The sequence below is a fragment of the Rana temporaria genome, chromosome 2 (genome assembly GCF_905171775.1).
Source record: "Rana temporaria chromosome 2, aRanTem1.1, whole genome shotgun sequence".
Lineage (NCBI taxonomy): Eukaryota > Metazoa > Chordata > Amphibia > Anura > Ranidae > Rana > Rana temporaria.
In genome coordinates, this window is record NC_053490.1 from 388,388,388 (window position 1) to 388,406,240 (window position 17,853).

General features: G+C 45.1%; 1 protein-coding gene across 6 annotated transcripts in view; it reads right to left on the reverse strand.

The window, feature by feature from the left end:
* Nucleotides 1-1,759: 1,759 nt before the first annotated feature.
* PHACTR4 (phosphatase and actin regulator 4) overlaps nucleotides 1,760-17,853 on the reverse strand; it is a 143,544-nt gene continuing 127,450 nt past the window's right edge. For all 6 annotated transcript variants that reach the window (XM_040337973.1, XM_040337974.1, XM_040337971.1 and 3 more), the window contains 4 exons: nucleotides 16,876-16,937; nucleotides 14,549-14,686; nucleotides 3,530-3,606; nucleotides 1,760-3,447 (listed from right to left, as the gene is read on the reverse strand). In XM_040337973.1, coding sequence (XP_040193907.1) covers nucleotides 3,432-3,447; nucleotides 3,530-3,606; nucleotides 14,549-14,686; nucleotides 16,876-16,937 — 293 coding nt within the window. In that variant the 3' untranslated portion in view covers nucleotides 1,760-3,431. The remainder of the gene's footprint in view (nucleotides 3,448-3,529; nucleotides 3,607-14,548; nucleotides 14,687-16,875; nucleotides 16,938-17,853) is intronic.

The following is a 17,853-nucleotide window of genomic DNA, read 5'->3' on the forward strand; positions in this document are numbered from 1 at the left end:
TGGAAGAGAAGCGGTTTAACCTTAAACAGTGCAGGCGTTTTTTTTCACAATAAAGGATGTGGAACTCTCTTCCACAATTGGTGGTGACTGCGGGGAGTATTGATAGTTTTAAGAGACTCTTAGATGTGCATCTTGAGAAACACAACATACAGAGATGAGGGAAATGATTAATGACACTGACACCTACACAGGTTGAACTGGATGGACTATTGTCTTTATTCGACCTTACCTACTATAATACTATGTACTGTCTGCACTCATGTTGTAAAAACACTGCACAAACTGTTGGCACTATATAAATCCTGTATAATAATAATTCTCTGCTACTATGATGCAGCTATTCCAAAGGCTATTGCCACTTCTAAAAACAGCGCGTACCACCAACCGTAAAATACGTTCTTCCTCTTCTTCCCCCTACCATTTTCAACAGGCCACATTTACATTTGCAAAAGGCAAGGAGGACTTTGATATATTACAGGAGGTGACTGAAGATTTTTTTTACCATCAAAATTTGGTGAAGTTACTCTTCGTGGTGGACTCATTGCTTGAGACAATGCGTACTGAGGAGGCGGAATACTCACTTAAATGGTTGCGCACCGGAAGGGTTAAGTGTGCCCATTAAAAGGATTCACAATAACCCACGCTCCAATGGGTGAGACAGCAAATGATCAGCTTGTGTTCTCAGAAGTACGCAGTTAGAAGTCTTATAAGGCACTAAATCACTAGCCAGCGAGAACTTACGGTAGGTAGAAGAAAAGCTATGTGCTCACGCCATTACGCCCCACGTGACCCCGTTACATGGGTGTTTGTTGCTGTTTTTAAGCTTGCCGGCTGTTTTTACCCATTGTGTGGTTGTTACTGCTTTTCCTTTTTTTAAAAGCAATAAAGGCTTTTTTTATATACAACATCACACTATTGGAGTTCCTTGTTCCTCCGCACTAGTGGCTTTTTAGTCAGAGTGTGTTACCCCTAGATCCGAGTCCTTGTTCCTTTATATTGAGCATCACAGAGGAGTTCTGACTACACTACGAAGATTCCAGTGACACAGGAGAGGGCTTTTATCTGCCTGCGTTTAAGACCTTGCCATTTAGGGGGTCCACCATTTCCGGTAAGGGCACTCATATACAGAGTGGGATTTATCTTCAATTGGCGATTCCCTCCACGCCCTCTTCCCCCTCGGTGAAGGTGGATGAACCCTGGATTTGATCTTTATTGGACTTTTTTTCTTCCATTATTATTTTTCACAAACTTTTTCATCATATGGACTCAATTTATTTTGTTTTTCATTATTTAAGTATTTATCACCATTTATGTCATTTTATTTTCTTGATTATTCACATTACGAGCACGACTTATGCTTATATAAAATGGTAAAAGAAAAGACCGCAAATTTTAGACAAGCTAAAAAGTCACGCTCAGGGCAAAACTGCAAATAAATATCATAATGCAGTATAGAGCATATTATAATTTTTTATTATTTCATTAACTTGCCCCAGCCACACGGATTACACTCAAAGCGAACAACCTATTCATCAGTTGGAATACCAGAGGAAAAGAAAAATGATAGGCCTCTCCACAGAGTTAGTGGCAGAAAAGTAAATTACTGAGACACTTGGCAGAGACGAACAGTAAAGATAAAGGCTCTGTCATTTGTGCAATTGTAATACTTTCAAGGCAGAAGATGGCAAAAAGCCGAAAAAAATCAACAGATAAGTGAAGAGATCTTTTATGTTAATAAAAAAAAACTCTCAAAGTCATGTTTTGCCTAAAATATTTTTAATTCTCACTGTTAAAAATCAGATCAAGACAACCTGATATACAGATGCTGATCCAGTCCAAGTACACATATATACATACACACATTCAGTAAAAACATTCCAGTCATGGGGTCTCGCTTGCAATGTCAGAGACTTATGGTACATATATATACATATAGTATCTCCCAGAAAATATTAACTAAATCACGTTAACAGTTTACAGTAAGGCATAGTGTTTTATCTGCATTAACCTTTGCATAAGAGTCCTCAGAATGGTTATGCTTCTTATTCAATACTCTTAATACCTGATCTCTAGCAGTATGCATCAGGCAGGATGTTAAAAATGTGCAAGTAGTAAGACAAAAGTGGTTATATTTTTTGTTAAGATTTTTTTTTTCTTCAAAACATATAGACTGTTGATTCAGATTGTACTACACAATTTTCTTTCCTCACCCTAAAAACTGTTTACAGGCAATGACATTCATGACAACAGTTTTTATGGACTTTTGTAGTCCATTCAGATATACTACCACTCATACAGGCTTTAATAAATCAGCATGGAGATTGACCACATCCCAAGCCTGACAGGGAGAGGATCACCTCTTCAGCTACTACGGAGAGAGTGGCCTGGATCAAGGGACCACATTGAAACTAAAAATAAAACCCAATTTTTCGACAATACAAACTTTACAGATTGTGGAAATACTGGGTCAGTGTGTAAAGCGAGAACCCCTTAAAAATATTCCCCAATGTGTTATTTTAACCATAGGCGGAGTCTAGTAGGATTATTCACCTGCTGGCTTCTTAGATCTCTTGAGAAGTCCAGTAGAAAGACTCCCCCCCCCCCCCCCCATAGTTCATGGCACTGCTTCCACCCTACAAATTCTTGGGTGTGTCTGGCCCTGCTTTTAGGTAATCCCACTCCTATCCAACAGGGATGGTGGAACCCCCTTTAAATGTCATGAAAGGTGTCCTAGCCTGGGAACTCAAGTAAAGACCTTGTCACTAAAGACAAGGAGAAATAAACTGTATCTACAAAAACTAGAATATTTAGGTTGGGTGGGCTAACACTTCATTATCAGTGAGTAGATGCCATGATCAGCAGCCATATTTTGAATAGTCACTCAACAAAAATGAATAAAACAACTGAAATCAAAAACATAACTACATACTGCCAATCCCTGAGAGATACATTGAAACTATGGAAGACCTGCATATATACAGGTAGCCAAGACCTTTCATGGTTAGAAAGAGCATAGTAGGGATCCACTTGATTCAAAAAATACAGCCAAAGAAACCATATAAAAAAAAAAAAAAATATGATAGGGCCAGCCCTAGAATCATGAACTGCATTAAGGCACTGTGAGTTTAATAGGATGCAGGAGAAAAAAGGCCTTCGAGGAAATGTTGAATGCTGAAAAAGGTTAGCAGTTTAGCACCGATTGGGGTGTACAGTGTTCTAACTACATTTCTAGAGCCCATCCTATGGGGAAAATAAAAAGTTGTGATAAAAAATACAAAACACGTGGAACCGTTTTCTGATATCTTCAAAACCACTGCAGGTGCAGGAATGAGTTACATCAGCGGAAGGGCAGACTTGTGATTGGCACAACTCGTGGATATGCAGGTAAGTGCTTCTGGCCCTAAAAGTTCCCTAGTCTTGAGGCAAAGCGATTAGGGTCGATGGAATCTGGAAAAGAAACATAACTATAAGTTGAACTGCATAGATATTAACTTTAAATGCATAACTGTGTGCTCAAAAAAGGACTCACCGTGTGTTGTGTTTGCTCTCTTCATGAACAGCCATCTCTGAGCTCTTGAAGTCATTCAGTTCTTTACGAATTGCTGCCTGCAAGACATAGGAACTGGTCAATTACGGTAATATAGAAAAAAAAAAAAAGACCAAAAAACTGTTGATTTGCCCAAGGCGCCCAAAAATAGCAAACTTCCTGCTGATACCAATAATACTACTAACTTTGTGACTCATGAGTAAACTGTATAATTAAAAAATCTAACATTGTTAATCCTTATATAAAATGTGTTTTAAGGATGCACAAATCAATTCCATTTTTATTGAGACCTTTTTTTTCTCCCATGCTAAACTGGGAGGTTCAAAGAGCATATGATCAGCTGCAGGAAGCCATCATAAGACACATTTAGGTGTACGTTTAATAAACCGTGATAAGCGGAGATCATGATGATCACGGCTGATCACTGCTTATCACAGAGCATTGCCGGTTTAATAAACTGTGATAAGGAGCAGAGAACACATTCTTCACTTCACATCACATCACATCACAGCACATGGATGTTTTGTCACAAACGGCCAGTTTAATAAACCGTGATCTGAAGATTTCACAGCTCTTCACCTGAAATATCTCCCTTCCAGATTCACCAGCTTAGAGGTGGAGAATCTGGGAGAGAAGCTGGTGTGATAAGAGGAAGAAGGCTTATTTCTTCCTAATTTCAACACCAGTGGGTTAAAAATGAATATTAACAACAATATGTGTGTGTATATATATATATATATATATATATATATATATATATATATATATATATATATATATATATATATATATATATATATATATATATATATATATATATATATATACACACATACATACATACAGTATCTATATAACACGTGTGTGTGTGTGTAATATATTATATATATATATATATATATATATATATATATATATATATATATATATATATACACACACATACACACACACACACACACACACACATATATACCGTATTTATCGACGTATACGCACACTTTTTTTCCCTTAAAATCAGGGCAAAATTGTGGGTGCGCGATATACGCCGATACTTGCTTTCCGCACTGTGTTTGAACTGTGCCGCCGATCCCTGCTTCCAGCGCTGTGTTTGAACGCTGCCGCAGACATATACCGAGCGCAGTATACTCGGGTACAGTTGGCCAGGCTCGGCTCCCTTCTAGGTTATGCGAGAGGAGCCGAGCGAGCCCGAGTGTACTGCGCTCGGTATATGTCGGCGGCGGCGTTCAAACACAGCGCGGGAAGCAGGGATCGGCTCAGAGACAGCGCAGGAGCAGCGGGGAGGACACCACGAAGGTCGCAGACGGATGCCAGACCGGACAAGGCCGCCGATGGACGCCAGGCAAGACACCAAAACTGTAAGTAATAAAAAATAAATAAAATTCAGGAATTTCACGTCCAGAGTAGGGGTGCGCGCTATACGCGGGTGCGCACAATAGGCTGATAAATACGGTATATATATATATATATATATATATATATATATATATATATATATATATACACATACACACACACACACACACAGTATATATATATATATATATATATATATATATATATATATATATATATATATATATATATATATATATGTAATTTTATATATATATATGTTATCACATGTCTGAAAACATTAATTACATGTTCTTTTAAACGTTAGTTTCACTGTTTGAATTCGGCTGCACCATAATCTCACAATATCTCACGAGATTACAGGCAGTCCACCCACTTTTACACAGATCTCGGCTGTTTTCAGAGAAAAAACTTCACCTCTGTTCACCATCTGAGAACTGAAGTTCTCAGTTTATTAAACCGGCTGCAGAGGAGATAATTCTCCTCATGAGAACTGCCGTGAACTGCTGTGAACTGAATGGAGAAAAAACTTCACAGTTTATTAAACGGACACCTTAAAGTGTATGTAAACCCCCTATTGTTTTAGACAAGGAAGCAGCCATCTTTGCCTCCGTTTAACCTACAACTGCCATGATGCTGCACATGTGATCAGTTACACCAGCCATTGGATATCCCCCCAGCACTCTGACCCCTCTACACCCTAGACTTTCCCCCCCAGCACTCTGACCCCTCTACACCCTAGACATCTCCCCCCAGCACTCGGACCCCTCTACACCCCAGATATCCCCCCAGCACTCGGACCCCTCAACACCCCAGATATCCCCCCAATCACTCTGATCCCTCTCTCTGCACCCTAGATATCCCCACAGCACTCGGACCCTTCTACACCCCAGATACCCCCCCCCAGCACTCGGACCCCTCTACACACCAGCACTCTGAGCCCTCTCTCTACACCCCAGATATCCCCCCCAGCACTCTGACCCCTCTACACCCTAGCTATTTCCCCAGCACAGTTCCCTTAATATACCCCTTGTATTGTGACCCAACTATATCCCTGGTACCCCTTATACTGTGGCCCCTTTACATCCCTGATACATCTAGCCACCCAAGAAACCCAAAGCCTTGCTACCCCCTATACACCCCAGATCCCCCCTCAACATTGTTTTCCCCATACACCCTTGATATCCCCTAGCACCATTATTCCATCCATGTAGTACCCCCTTTTCCAGTGGAGATGCAGTACATGTGAACTTTTGGCTATGTGCCCACTTCCAGCACTGTGACAAGGATTCGCCTATTCCAATCAAGTCATGCAGGCAGAAGGAGGGGTGGAGGAGGAAGCATCCCTCCAGACATTTCAAGCCCTTCGGTGCGAACAGTGCTGGACAGCTGGGCTCACTATGACACCATCCACAATGCCCCTTTCGCAGGTGGGCTCTCAGTGCTGCCGACTCAACAGCTCCCACTCGAACTCCTACCCCACGGCCTCTGAGTCCTGAGCATTCAAGCTGCATGGGGCAGAGTCAGAGCATCACTGGCGATCTGGCACCACCCCTTCCTGCTGGCTGTAAAATAGGTATAGTTCTGCACAGCACGGTGCACCGCTGCCAGCCTGCCTCCCGTGTATCCATCACTCTTAGTGCCATCATGGGGCCCCCAATTTCTAAGGAGCAGCTTCTTTCTGGAAAGTGCAGGGGCCCCCGGGCTTGCCCAGGTGTGCCCTCTCATCAAGACAGCCCTGCCAAGTCCTCTGAAGTTCCAGAATGCTGATCAAAAGACAATATTCCTCTAATTTCCACGTTCCTCTGCACTGACAGGGCGTGCAAGACTTAAGGATATTCGAAAGTGGGCCCTTCCCCAACTCCAGATCTTTAAGTGACAGGCGAGTAGGTCTGCCCAAAGACCTTTACAATCCCTTTAAGCTGCATTGTCAACCAGGACCTGTGCCAACTGACCAGATATCACACAACAGGGGTGCCCCCAAAACTGCAGCAAGGCTAGCACGGGGGCCAGAACTTTGGCAAAAACCTGTGGTACAAGGGACAGACAGAATGGCAAGGCCATATACTGAAACTGTTGAAAACCTATGGCAAAGCAAAGAAATCACTGATGCACTGGAAAAATAGGGACAAGGAAGTGTAAAGCATCTTTGATGTTCACGGAGGCCATAACATTTCCATGATTAAGAAAGGCTAGAATGGATCTGGTTGATTACAAGTGTAATGAAAACGTTTAGGGACTTGCAACGCTGTAACCTGGTCTAGGCCAACAAGGCCCAGGCCTAGGGCAGCACTTTGAAGGTGGGCAGCACGAAAAGAGCCCCCGCCGGCTTGCGCTACACTGTTAGTGTAGCGCCAGTCTTATGGAGCGGACTGGGCTGAGAGGCAAATTAGTCTAGCGCCCCCATAAAGCTGCCACACTGCTTCCTGTATGCAGGCAGCCGGCATTCTGAAACTGTGGGGAGGGCGCTGCTTCTAATTTTGACTGTCCTATAATCCTGGACCACAAACCTTCCTCACTGTGCTATGTTTTCTGCTGCACCATTGGCATGGTTATATCTTCTTAGTCCTCTCCATAAAATTATCAGAAAATTGTGCTTAAAGTAGAATGATAGGCTGTGGTGGAATCGGCGCACAGTTTTTTTTTACCTTCAAGCATTCAATGCGTGAAGGTATAGGACAGTGATGGCGAACCTTGGCACCCCAGATGTTTTGGAACTACATTTCCCATGATGCTCAACTACACTGCAGGGTGCATTAGCATCATGGGAAATGTAGTTCCAAAACATTTGGAGTGCCAAGGTTCGCCATCACTGGTATAGGATAACATTTGTTATCCTAGGCATTCCAGGCTATCAGTTCCAGGCCCTTCAGTGGGTGAAATGCAGGTAGCACCAGGATCATAAGTGGATGGTGAGCTGAAGAAACCAAGTACAGCAGGGGTTGCTCTCCATGAATCTAGGACCCGATATGTAGCATTGCAAAGCAGGTACAAGACTAGGCCTTGAATTCGCACAAAGAAGCTGCTGGTAGCAGGAAAGGGTCACACGGCCACAAATGACCAGGTCACTGTAGGCAGGCAAGCAAAGACCAACTAAGAATAATCCATATGTCACTAGAGATCAGAAGCAGTGGTGGGAAAGGGCTTCCTCAGCACTAAATGGTAGGAAAAGGGTGGAGCGAAGGCGCTCGACCCACCTAGCAGATGTCACTAAGCAGGACCTCAGCAATAACCCTTTCTGTGGTAAACTGTCAGAATATTAGAAGTGATAATGGTGCAAAACATTCCCATTAGTGAGGTACCTCCCAGTCCTCTGTCCACACGGCCTACCAACAAAGTAAATCTTTGAATAATAGGATTTTATGCTCACCGTAAAATCTTTTTCTCTGAGTTCATGGACGGACACAGCCTTAATCTTGACATAGTGGGAAATAACACTTTCTGCCTAGTCACTATTAAAGGAAGGCTATCACTTCAAAGCTGAACAGCCCCGCCCAGGGTGCGGTCCTACAGACTATATCCCCTCAGCCTGCACCAAGCAGTTCAGTTCGTAGAAAGCAGTAAAAACTTTAAAAACAGAGGGGTGGGTGCCGTGTCCGTCCATGAACTCAGAGAAAAAGAATTTACGGTGAGCATAAAATCCAATTTTCTCTTTCGTTCATGGACAGACACTGCCTTAATCTTGACACGGTGGGACATCCCAAAGCAGTGTCAAAATGAGGAGTGGGAACAGCATAAAATTAAACTTCACCCCAAAACAAAACAGAGCTCCTCAACTGAGGAGTTGTAACTCTAAACAGCCGCCTGCAAAACTTTGCGGCCGAAGAAGCATCCGAAGATGCACTCACATCAACTTGTAAAATTTAGTGAAAGTGTGACCGAGCGACCAGGTCGCCGCCTTACACACCTTGGAAACAGACGCTTGATGTCAGAAAGCCCAAGAGGCACCATTGCCCTGGTCGAATGCATCGTGACAGGGAGGCGCCTGACCCTTTAAGACGTAAGCCTAATCAGGATCTGTCGGCTCCACCTCGAAATGGCGGCCGATGAGACCGCTGGGCCCTTCTTGGGACCAGCCACCGAAAACAAACAGCGAGTCTGAACTCCGGAATGGAGCAGTAACAGACAAGTATACTCCTCAGAACTCGGACAACGTCCAAGCAATGCCACATCGTCTCCTTAGGATTCGATGGATGAGGACACAAGGATGGCAGTACAATGTCTTCCTTGAGATGGAAGGTCGAAATGACCTTAGGAAGAAAAAAAGGCTGCGGCCGCAGAACCACCTTATCCTTGTGCAAGATCAGATAGGGAGCCTTTCATGACAAGGCTGCCAGCTCAGAACCTATCTTAACTGACCCAACAGCCACCAAAAGGACCACTTTCTGAGAAAGTGTCAACAAGGAAACTTCCCTAATGTTCTCAAACGGTGGTTTCTGAGGCACCTAGAGGTCATGCCGTTAAAGCCATTGACTGTAAAGCAGGATGACCTATGGGACCTTGTGACAGCAGGTCCACTCGTAGTGGTAGATGCCAAGGTGCGTCTGCTATTCAAATCCCCACAGAGGTAGTGGAGGACGGGCCGGAGGGGCCACATGCCGAACCCCCTGTACAAATGTTCTCACTAGAGAGTGAGTCGCCAGGGGTCGCTGAAAGAAAACAGCCAGAGCAGATATCTGCCCCTTAATCGTGCTTAAAGCAAGCTTTTTGGTCCACCCCGCGCTGTAAGAACAGCAGGACTCTGGACACTATACAAGTCCGTGGATTCCACTTAATTTCCTCGCAAAGGGCTAAGTAAGCTCTCCAAGTGCGATAATAAATCCTCCTAGAGGATAACTTCCTAGCCTTTCTCATGGTAGGAATCACAGAATCCGATAGGCCCCGGTCTCTTAGTACCTGGCTTTCAATAGCCATGCCGTTAAAGCCAGTGACTGTAAAGCTGGAGGGCCACAAATTGATAGTGGTCTTCCCCGACCGCAAAGCGCAGAAGTCTCTGATGCTTTGTGCATATGGGGACATGTAAATAGGCATCCCTGATGTCCAAGGATGCCAGAAGTCCCCCAGGCTGGAGGGCAGTGATGACAGAGCGAACCGATTCCATCCGGAATCTTTGTACCTTCACGAAGCAATTGAGGGCCCTGAGGTCCAGAATTGGGCGAACGACCTCCTTCTTTGGTACTATGAACAGATTGGAGTAAAACCCCTGAAACCGATCCTGTACTGGGACAGGAATAACCACCCCGCGTTTTAGCAGGTCTTGAACTGCCCAAATAGAGCTTCCCGACGAGTCGGTTGTAGCTGGAGGTTGGAGGGAAAAAAAATCTGTTTGGTGGGCAAGATAGAAATTCTATCTTGTACCCTGAAGACACTACTTTGCAAACCCACCGGTCAGGTACCTGAGATGTCCACCGGGTCACGAAGACGTCCTCCCACCCGAGAGATGGGTGGGGGGCAAACCTTCATGTGGACGTAGCTTTGTCTGCATGTTTGTTGGGTTTGCGAAACCAGGGACGTCTCTGTCCCTGAACAGGCGCTTTATCAGCCTGTGGTCTTTTATCTGCCGTACTGGGTGGACGAAAAAAACAATTGTGTGCGGTAAAGAAGGGCCCTTGCCTACGGTGTGGCTCCTTCCCCTTTTTGGACTGTGGGAGCAGTGTGCTCTTACCTCCTGTAGCATATTTAATTATGTCATCCAGGGAAGTTCCAAAAAGTCTGTCGCCCTAAAAGGGCAAGTTCATCAGGGCTTTGTTGGAAGATTGGTTGGCGGACCAAATCTTTAACCAAAGTAGACGACGTAACACCACCGCCTGACCTGAAGCTCTGGCCAGCAGAGGAATAGTGTCCAAGGCCGATTCACAAATGAATTTTAGGCCTTGTACTAGTTGGTCAGCTAGGGCTACCTTGTTCGAGGAAGCCTGACGTGCTTGTAACCCATTGAGCAGCATCTTTGCCCATTCAGTGAGTGTCTGAGACACCAGGGCCCCAACTATGGTTGGGCGTGCCGCCGAACCCACTACCGTACACAGGTTGTGGGTGATCGCCTCAGCCTCCTTGTCCGCAGGGTCTTTGAAGGCGGGAGCCCCCTCCACTGGTATGGTGGTTGGCTTGTTTAATCTGGACACAGGCGGGTCCTCTATCAGGGACGAGGTCCACCCTTTCAAGAAACTCTCTTCAAGAGGGTAACGCACCGCTAGATTTTTAGGGACTGAAAAAAACCTTCTGTGGTTTATCCCACTCCTTGTATAAAAGTTTGTCTAAATAAGACACACAAGGAGACACTTTAGCAGTGCGGGTTGCCCTACAGAACCCAAAGGGGACCGGCGCGTCTGCTGCTTCTGCAGACCCCTCTATTTTTTGAGTATCTTGCACTGCAGTGATGAGGTCACTTACTAGAGCCCTATGGCGTGCTGACCTGGGTCCGAGGTCGTCCTCACTGTCTGGGCGATCTTGGTCCGCATCGTCAGATACCCTCAGAGTCAGGGTCATGAGTGCTAGCTGGACCCGGATCCGCATCCGAGTTGTCCCCAGCAGATGGCGGGGGAGGGGGCGCTTCCTAGCCCCCGTTCTCCCACGCGCTGCTTCCACCTTGGCAACAAAGGCATCTAGGATTGCCGACATAGCGTCCACCGATACCTCGGGTGCAAGGGCATCAATTGCCAGCTCAGGTGTCTCAGGGGAAAAAACATCTGTTTCTGATGCCATGCTGCCCACACACCTGACACTGGGACCTCAAAACAAGGTACAACCTAGCTGCAGCAGAGATGGGGGTTCCCCCAAGGAACCAGTGGTCCGGTGCCGTTCTTAGCTGAGCTGCTTCTTGTCCACTGAATACTAACAGATCTAGGGTCTGTTGGTCTGCTGTACTGGCTGCTAATTAATAAGGCTGCTGCTTTAATCGGCTCTTGGTTTGCTAGTCAGCAGCTTGTCTCTGTCTGGCTCCTGATTTAAATCTGAAGATGGCCCCCACTCAGGCGCTAGAGGCCAACAGCGCTGAGACCCCAAAAGCATGGCCGCCAGTGTTATCTATAATAGAAAGGATCAGGCTACAAAAATATGGCCACCGAACGGCAGCTAGAGGCCCCGACCTCGTGGTAAGGGGCTGCAAGAAATACTACTGTTATGCGCCGTCCTTGGGGCGCACTGCACAGGCCGCCGGTACGGCCCTACAAACCCTGGGCGCCGAGCGTGTGTAACATCGCCGGAATCCTAGACAAAATGGCCACCGAGGTAGAGGCAATGCAATGCAACACCAGGAAGTAACCACGAAGAATCCCAAGCCAGTACAGTGCGGCTACAAGAAAATGGCCGCAAGTGTAGGAAGTAAACCTGCAGAACACCAAAAGTATGGCCACCGAACGTCAATAGAGGCCAAATCCAGTGCGGCTACAAGAAAATGGTCGCCAGTGCATACAAACAATCCAGCATGGATCACAGGGAAAATGGTCGCCGACAGCATGGAGCAGGACACACAGTAAGCAGAATCTCCTATGCAGCTCTATACATTGTGCAAGTAAAGAAATGCAGCATGGAGCAGGACACAGTAAGCAATCTCTTTTAGCACTTATACACTATTTTAGTGAGTGTAGTTGGTTCCCCCCAGGTGAAGCTCCCCAGGGGAACCCCCGCCCCAGCAGCTAGCTCAAGGAGCCTAGGGAGGGAGGGGGAGGGGAGAAGGAAAATATAGAGCCCTTTACTCACCTCTCCAGGGATGCCCAGCTCTGTCTTCTTGCTGAAGCAAGGTTTTAACTACTTACCCTTCAGGTGGGTTTATGCTAGAAGCATCCTAGACAGACCATCTCCCGCATGGTAATGGAGGTGACTGTCGGCCAGGCTACTGCGACTCGGCCCTGTAGACCGGTCCTATGCAAGCCCTGGAGCGTATAGCTCACCGGTCACCCGTAGAGCGATGGGCATGTCGTGGACGACCCAGTGCGTAGCTTTGGTCGGCACACGCTCGATGGCCGAAACTGGGGGGACTACAAGGATCTGGGATCCAGCCTGTCACCCAGTCGGCAGTTGATCGAAGATCACAGGAACGATTAAAAACTTAAATGAATAAAAAATCCAAAAATAATTTTGAACTAAAAGCCTCCAAGCCTATGGGCCCGAAGGGAGCCATGTCTTCTCCTTAACTAGGCAGAAAAAAAACTGAACTGCTTGGTGCAGGCTGAGGGGATGTATTCAGTAGGACCGGACCCTGGGCTGAGCTGTTCAGCTTTGAAGTGTTAACACTTTCTGCCTAGTCACTCCTAAAGGAAGGCTATTTTCAAGATTAAGGCTGATTAAGGCTGTGTCCGTCCATGAACGAAGAAGAAAATGTGCCACCACTCAAACCAGAAAGTGCTCAGACGACAACCAAAACAGAACACACAGGCTGGGAAAGCGCTAAATAGTGGAGTCCAGTGCCTAAAGATCACATTCTAGACAAGTCCCAAAATCATCCGATGCAGCCTCCAAAGTTATTGCTGAGGATAAGCCCATCCAAACTGTTAAAGCGGATCTCCACCCTCAATTCCACTGCAGCTCCATATTCATCCTGCTCCTAAACAATGATGAATCGGCTATTGTAATTAAATTTGGTATTCGTCTACCTTATTAATCAGGCAGGCTTCCGGTCTGCCCCCCCTCGGGTTTTCGACGGGTTTTCTCCTGTTTCCTGTGCCGCGCTGTGTCTGCTGGGAGCCTGTCTGTGTTCTAATATTCGGCTCACATCGCGCGACTTACAACGGGGCGGGAACTTTTGATTCATACGCCTGCCGTTGCGATGACAACAGACGCTCACACCGCCAGTCAAGATAGCCAGTGTGCATGAGTGAGGTTCGAGCGGTGGATGCTGGGACAGCATCCACCGCAACTAGGAAGTGCCTGCCTATGGGAATCGAACGCCCATAGCTAAGATGGCAACGAAAAAGGAAAAGACAGAATATAACTATTTATTGGGGACAACATTACAGCGGAGCCGCGGGGGGACACCGGAAACGTGAGTTTAGCACAGCAGTGCTATTACACATTTAAAAAAAAAAAGATTTTGCGTGGGAGATCCGCTTTAAGCACAGGGATCAGCCCAAGCACTGTGCAAAGATATCTAAATGTTCCTCCCTCTAAAGTTTCAATCTTTCTTATCAAAGAGACTCTATTGATTAAATAATTATGCCAATAAAAGGTGCATCTGTGAAGAAGATTCATACTTAACTCGCTGTCATGTGCTGCACAAAATGCTGCACTCTCTTCTAAAACTGACACTTTGGGCAGTGTCGCTCTCCTGTGTCCCCGTCCAACCACTATGACACGACACAGTAGAAGTCGGTGGGAGGAACTACTGTAATAAGCACAGTGGGGGAAACTTGAGACTGAAACTCCCGGAATGTTGATTTTAGAGCAGACTTAAGAGAATTTCTCCTCAAAAGGAATGCGGCAGTGCAGGCAACAGAAGATTTATAATCTTCCTTACAGGTACAACCTTTATTGTCACATTTATTTAAAGACCAACTATGGATTCCCACAACCAGTACGCTTTGTGTTCAAAATCTATTAAATACATGTTGGCAAATATACAATAGATGGATGTAGGCCTCGTAATACCATAGATGTTCTGGTGTATCCGACTTGATAGTGGCTCCTTACCTTGTCAGAAGGGGTGAGCTTGGTCCAGGGTTTATCAGCTCTCCTGTCATAATCATGAGCATCTGTTGCCTCTACGTATTCATTAAACCTAAGGATTTTTCTTTCCAGCAACTCGGCCACTGTAGGTCTTTGACTTAGCTATGGAAAGATACAAGGGATGAAGAATATTAAAACACGGTCTACCATTACTGCAACGTTCAATGCAATGGAGCTGAATTATAGAAACTGAAGCAAAAGCTGAGCTGCTGGCTATAGCATCCTACTTGATTTGCCTAAGACCCCTTTCACACTGAAGCGTTTTTACAGTATTTTAGCGTTAAAAATAGCGCTATTAAAACGCTCATAAAATGCATCTCAATGGACCCTTTCACACAAAGTCCTGCAAGCAGCAGCTTTTGGGCGCTGAAAAAAACGCTCCAAAAACGCCCCTCTCCATTGAAATGAATTGAAAGCGCTGTGAAAACGCCTTACCCTTTCACACTGAGGCGTTGCACTGGCGGGGCGTTGAGACAAGTCCTGCAAGCAGCATCTCTGGAGCAGCTTTTGGGCGCTGAAAAAAACCGCTCCAAAAACGACCCTCCTCATTGAAAGCGCTGTAAAAACGCCTTACCCTTTCACACTGAGGCACTGCAAAAACGCCCAAAAACGTTAGGGTCTTAGCGGTGCTTTACCAGCACATTGATATTGCAGATGAGGCTTCACTCGAATAACGCCCCAGTGTGAAAGGGGGCTAAAGGATAAAATTTGGTTGCAAATTGATCCCAAATATTAAAGGGTATAGAAAGGAATTTTTTTTTTTTTTTTAATAACAAACATGTTATACTTACCTCCACTGTGCAGCTCGTTTTGCACAGAGAGGCCCCGAACCTGGTCTTCTGGTGAAGCAAGCGTGTTCACGGCGCGGGACTTTCGAGGGGTCGGGTAAGTAAACGGGGGGGGGGGGGGGGGGGGGGGGGCGAGGCTTGGGGGGGAGGCTGGTGGAACGCTAATCCTCAGAAGTTTTTTCACCTTAATGCATAGAATGCATTAAGGTGAAGTTTTTTTTACTTTTACAACCCCTTTAAGGCCTTTACTATCAATTGTCCCATGTCCTATATGCAACTTGTATAACTTTACATCCTGTCATTTATGAGACAATTGTCAGATTTTTGAGGAAAACAATCTGATTTGCAATAAAATGGAAAAACAGTGAGTGTGCCGGATTTTATGTTTATTAATTGTAGACTTTTTGAATAGAGTTTTAGAATGAAGATTTAGAACAGCTTACAGTTTTTCAAATTTCCAACCCCAGGTGGACTGTCTGTCCTTCACAAATCCCAACCTTGAATGTAACCCCCCCCCCCCCCCCAAATAATACATTTCCAAGCTATATTTTCTATACCATGTACATTTTTGCTTAAGCTATACTGTAACTAGGCACGGATTTACTCCCTTTGCCGCCCCAAAAAAAAAAATATATAAAAAATTACATTAAAAATCCCCCCCCACCAAATTCTATAGTGAAATACAGTACTTAGAACTCCATCTGAATCTGTCCGTCTGACTGTTTACAATTTTAAAAGCAGCGGACTTCTGTCAGATTAGCAAACCTGTGAGATCAGAAGGCTTGCCGCTGCTTTTAAAATTCAACATGTAAACCGTCAGACGGACTTCTAAGTACTGTATTTCACTATAAAACCTCAGTTTACTGTAATAAATAAGTGTAAAATGTAAAACTCCGGGGGGTATACAAAGATGTCCGCTTGCCCCCTTCTCACTGTATCCTTAGGGTGGAGGAGTGCGGAGTGTAGCAAGATGGCTGAGATTCGTCACATTCGGCTATCCATCACGGTTTTAGTGTGCCGTTTTGTCGTAAAAAGTGTTGGAACGCATATGGCGGCGTCGATATGTGCAGTGCGATGCTAGTGCAACTCTGCAAGGGGCAGGGGTGATTTTAGCAATAAAGTACACGTCTTAGCGGGGCGTGTTAAAACAAATGGAGGGCGGGTTTTGCAAGGTTGATGGGCAGATTTTGCAATGGGCTTAAGTCATAAGCATAATAAGAATAAACTGTGACAAGTATTGAAATTGGCCATCAACATTGAACTACTCGCCCTTATCTCTGTCCATCGTTTTAAAATACCGCCTCTTTTGTGAGTTAAACAGTTTGTGAAAATCCGCCCATCAACCTTGCAAAACCCGCTCTCCATTTGTTTTAACACGCCCCGCTAAGACGAGTACTTTATTGCTAAAATCACCCCTGCCCCTTGCAGAGTTGCACTAGCATCGCTAAACAAGAATGAATGTTGAAAAAGCATACTATACATTTGTAACCACTTGATGAGTACCTTGCGTGTCAGCCGCCTCTTTATTTCACGTTTCTCTGCCAACCGGTCTGCTTCATTTGTTTCTGGAAAATAAGCAGTTACTTATATTATTACACCATGAGATTTATAAACACTCATTTAAACAGAAATGGTCAGTTTAAACGTGATAAAGGTAGAACTTTAGTCAAAGTTTTTTCCACTTTGGATAGAGTAAGGGAGGGTTATAACCCCTGTCAGATTTTCTTTTATGCCATTTGTGTTCCATTGGGGAGATTTACCTTCACTTTCTATCCCATAGCCAAACCGGAAAGGAGACAAAATCCCTGCAAGATGTGCCCTCTATTACATTTGAGATTTTCTTTTACTTTCATTGATCATGATAAAAAGAGGGAGTGAATCCCTTTAACAGAGACACGGACAGTAATAACAACTGACAGGAGTTCTAATCCCTCTCTACTCAAATAAAAATACAAGTTTTGCCTTTAGTTCTACTTTAAAAGCACAATGCAAACCCACTGTAAACTTTTACTGATACCTGAACAATTTTCAAGCTGAAAGCCAATGATTTATTACCTTCCCTTTTAAAATTCAGTGAGAATCACTCTCCCAATTGGAAGATAGTGTAATATTTTTCTGCTACTGTGGCTTGTCAGTTAATCAGATGCTGACATGAGGCACCAGCAACAAAGCTACAGAAAATAACTCTCCAGTTGCTCCTCTTTCCTTTATGCCAGTAGTCTTCAAAATGTGGCCCAGTGCTTGCCCTTATCGGGCCCCCGAGATACTTTTTCTCCAGCCAACACCAAATGACGGGGCGCTATTCTGCCAGCCAACACCAAATGACGGGGCGCTATTTCGCCCGCCGACAACAATGACGGGGCGCTATTTCGCCCGCCGACAACAATGACGGGGCGCTATTCCGCCCGCCGACAACAATGACGGGGCGCTATTCCGCCCGCCGACAACAATGACGGGGCGCTATTCCGCCCGCCGACAACA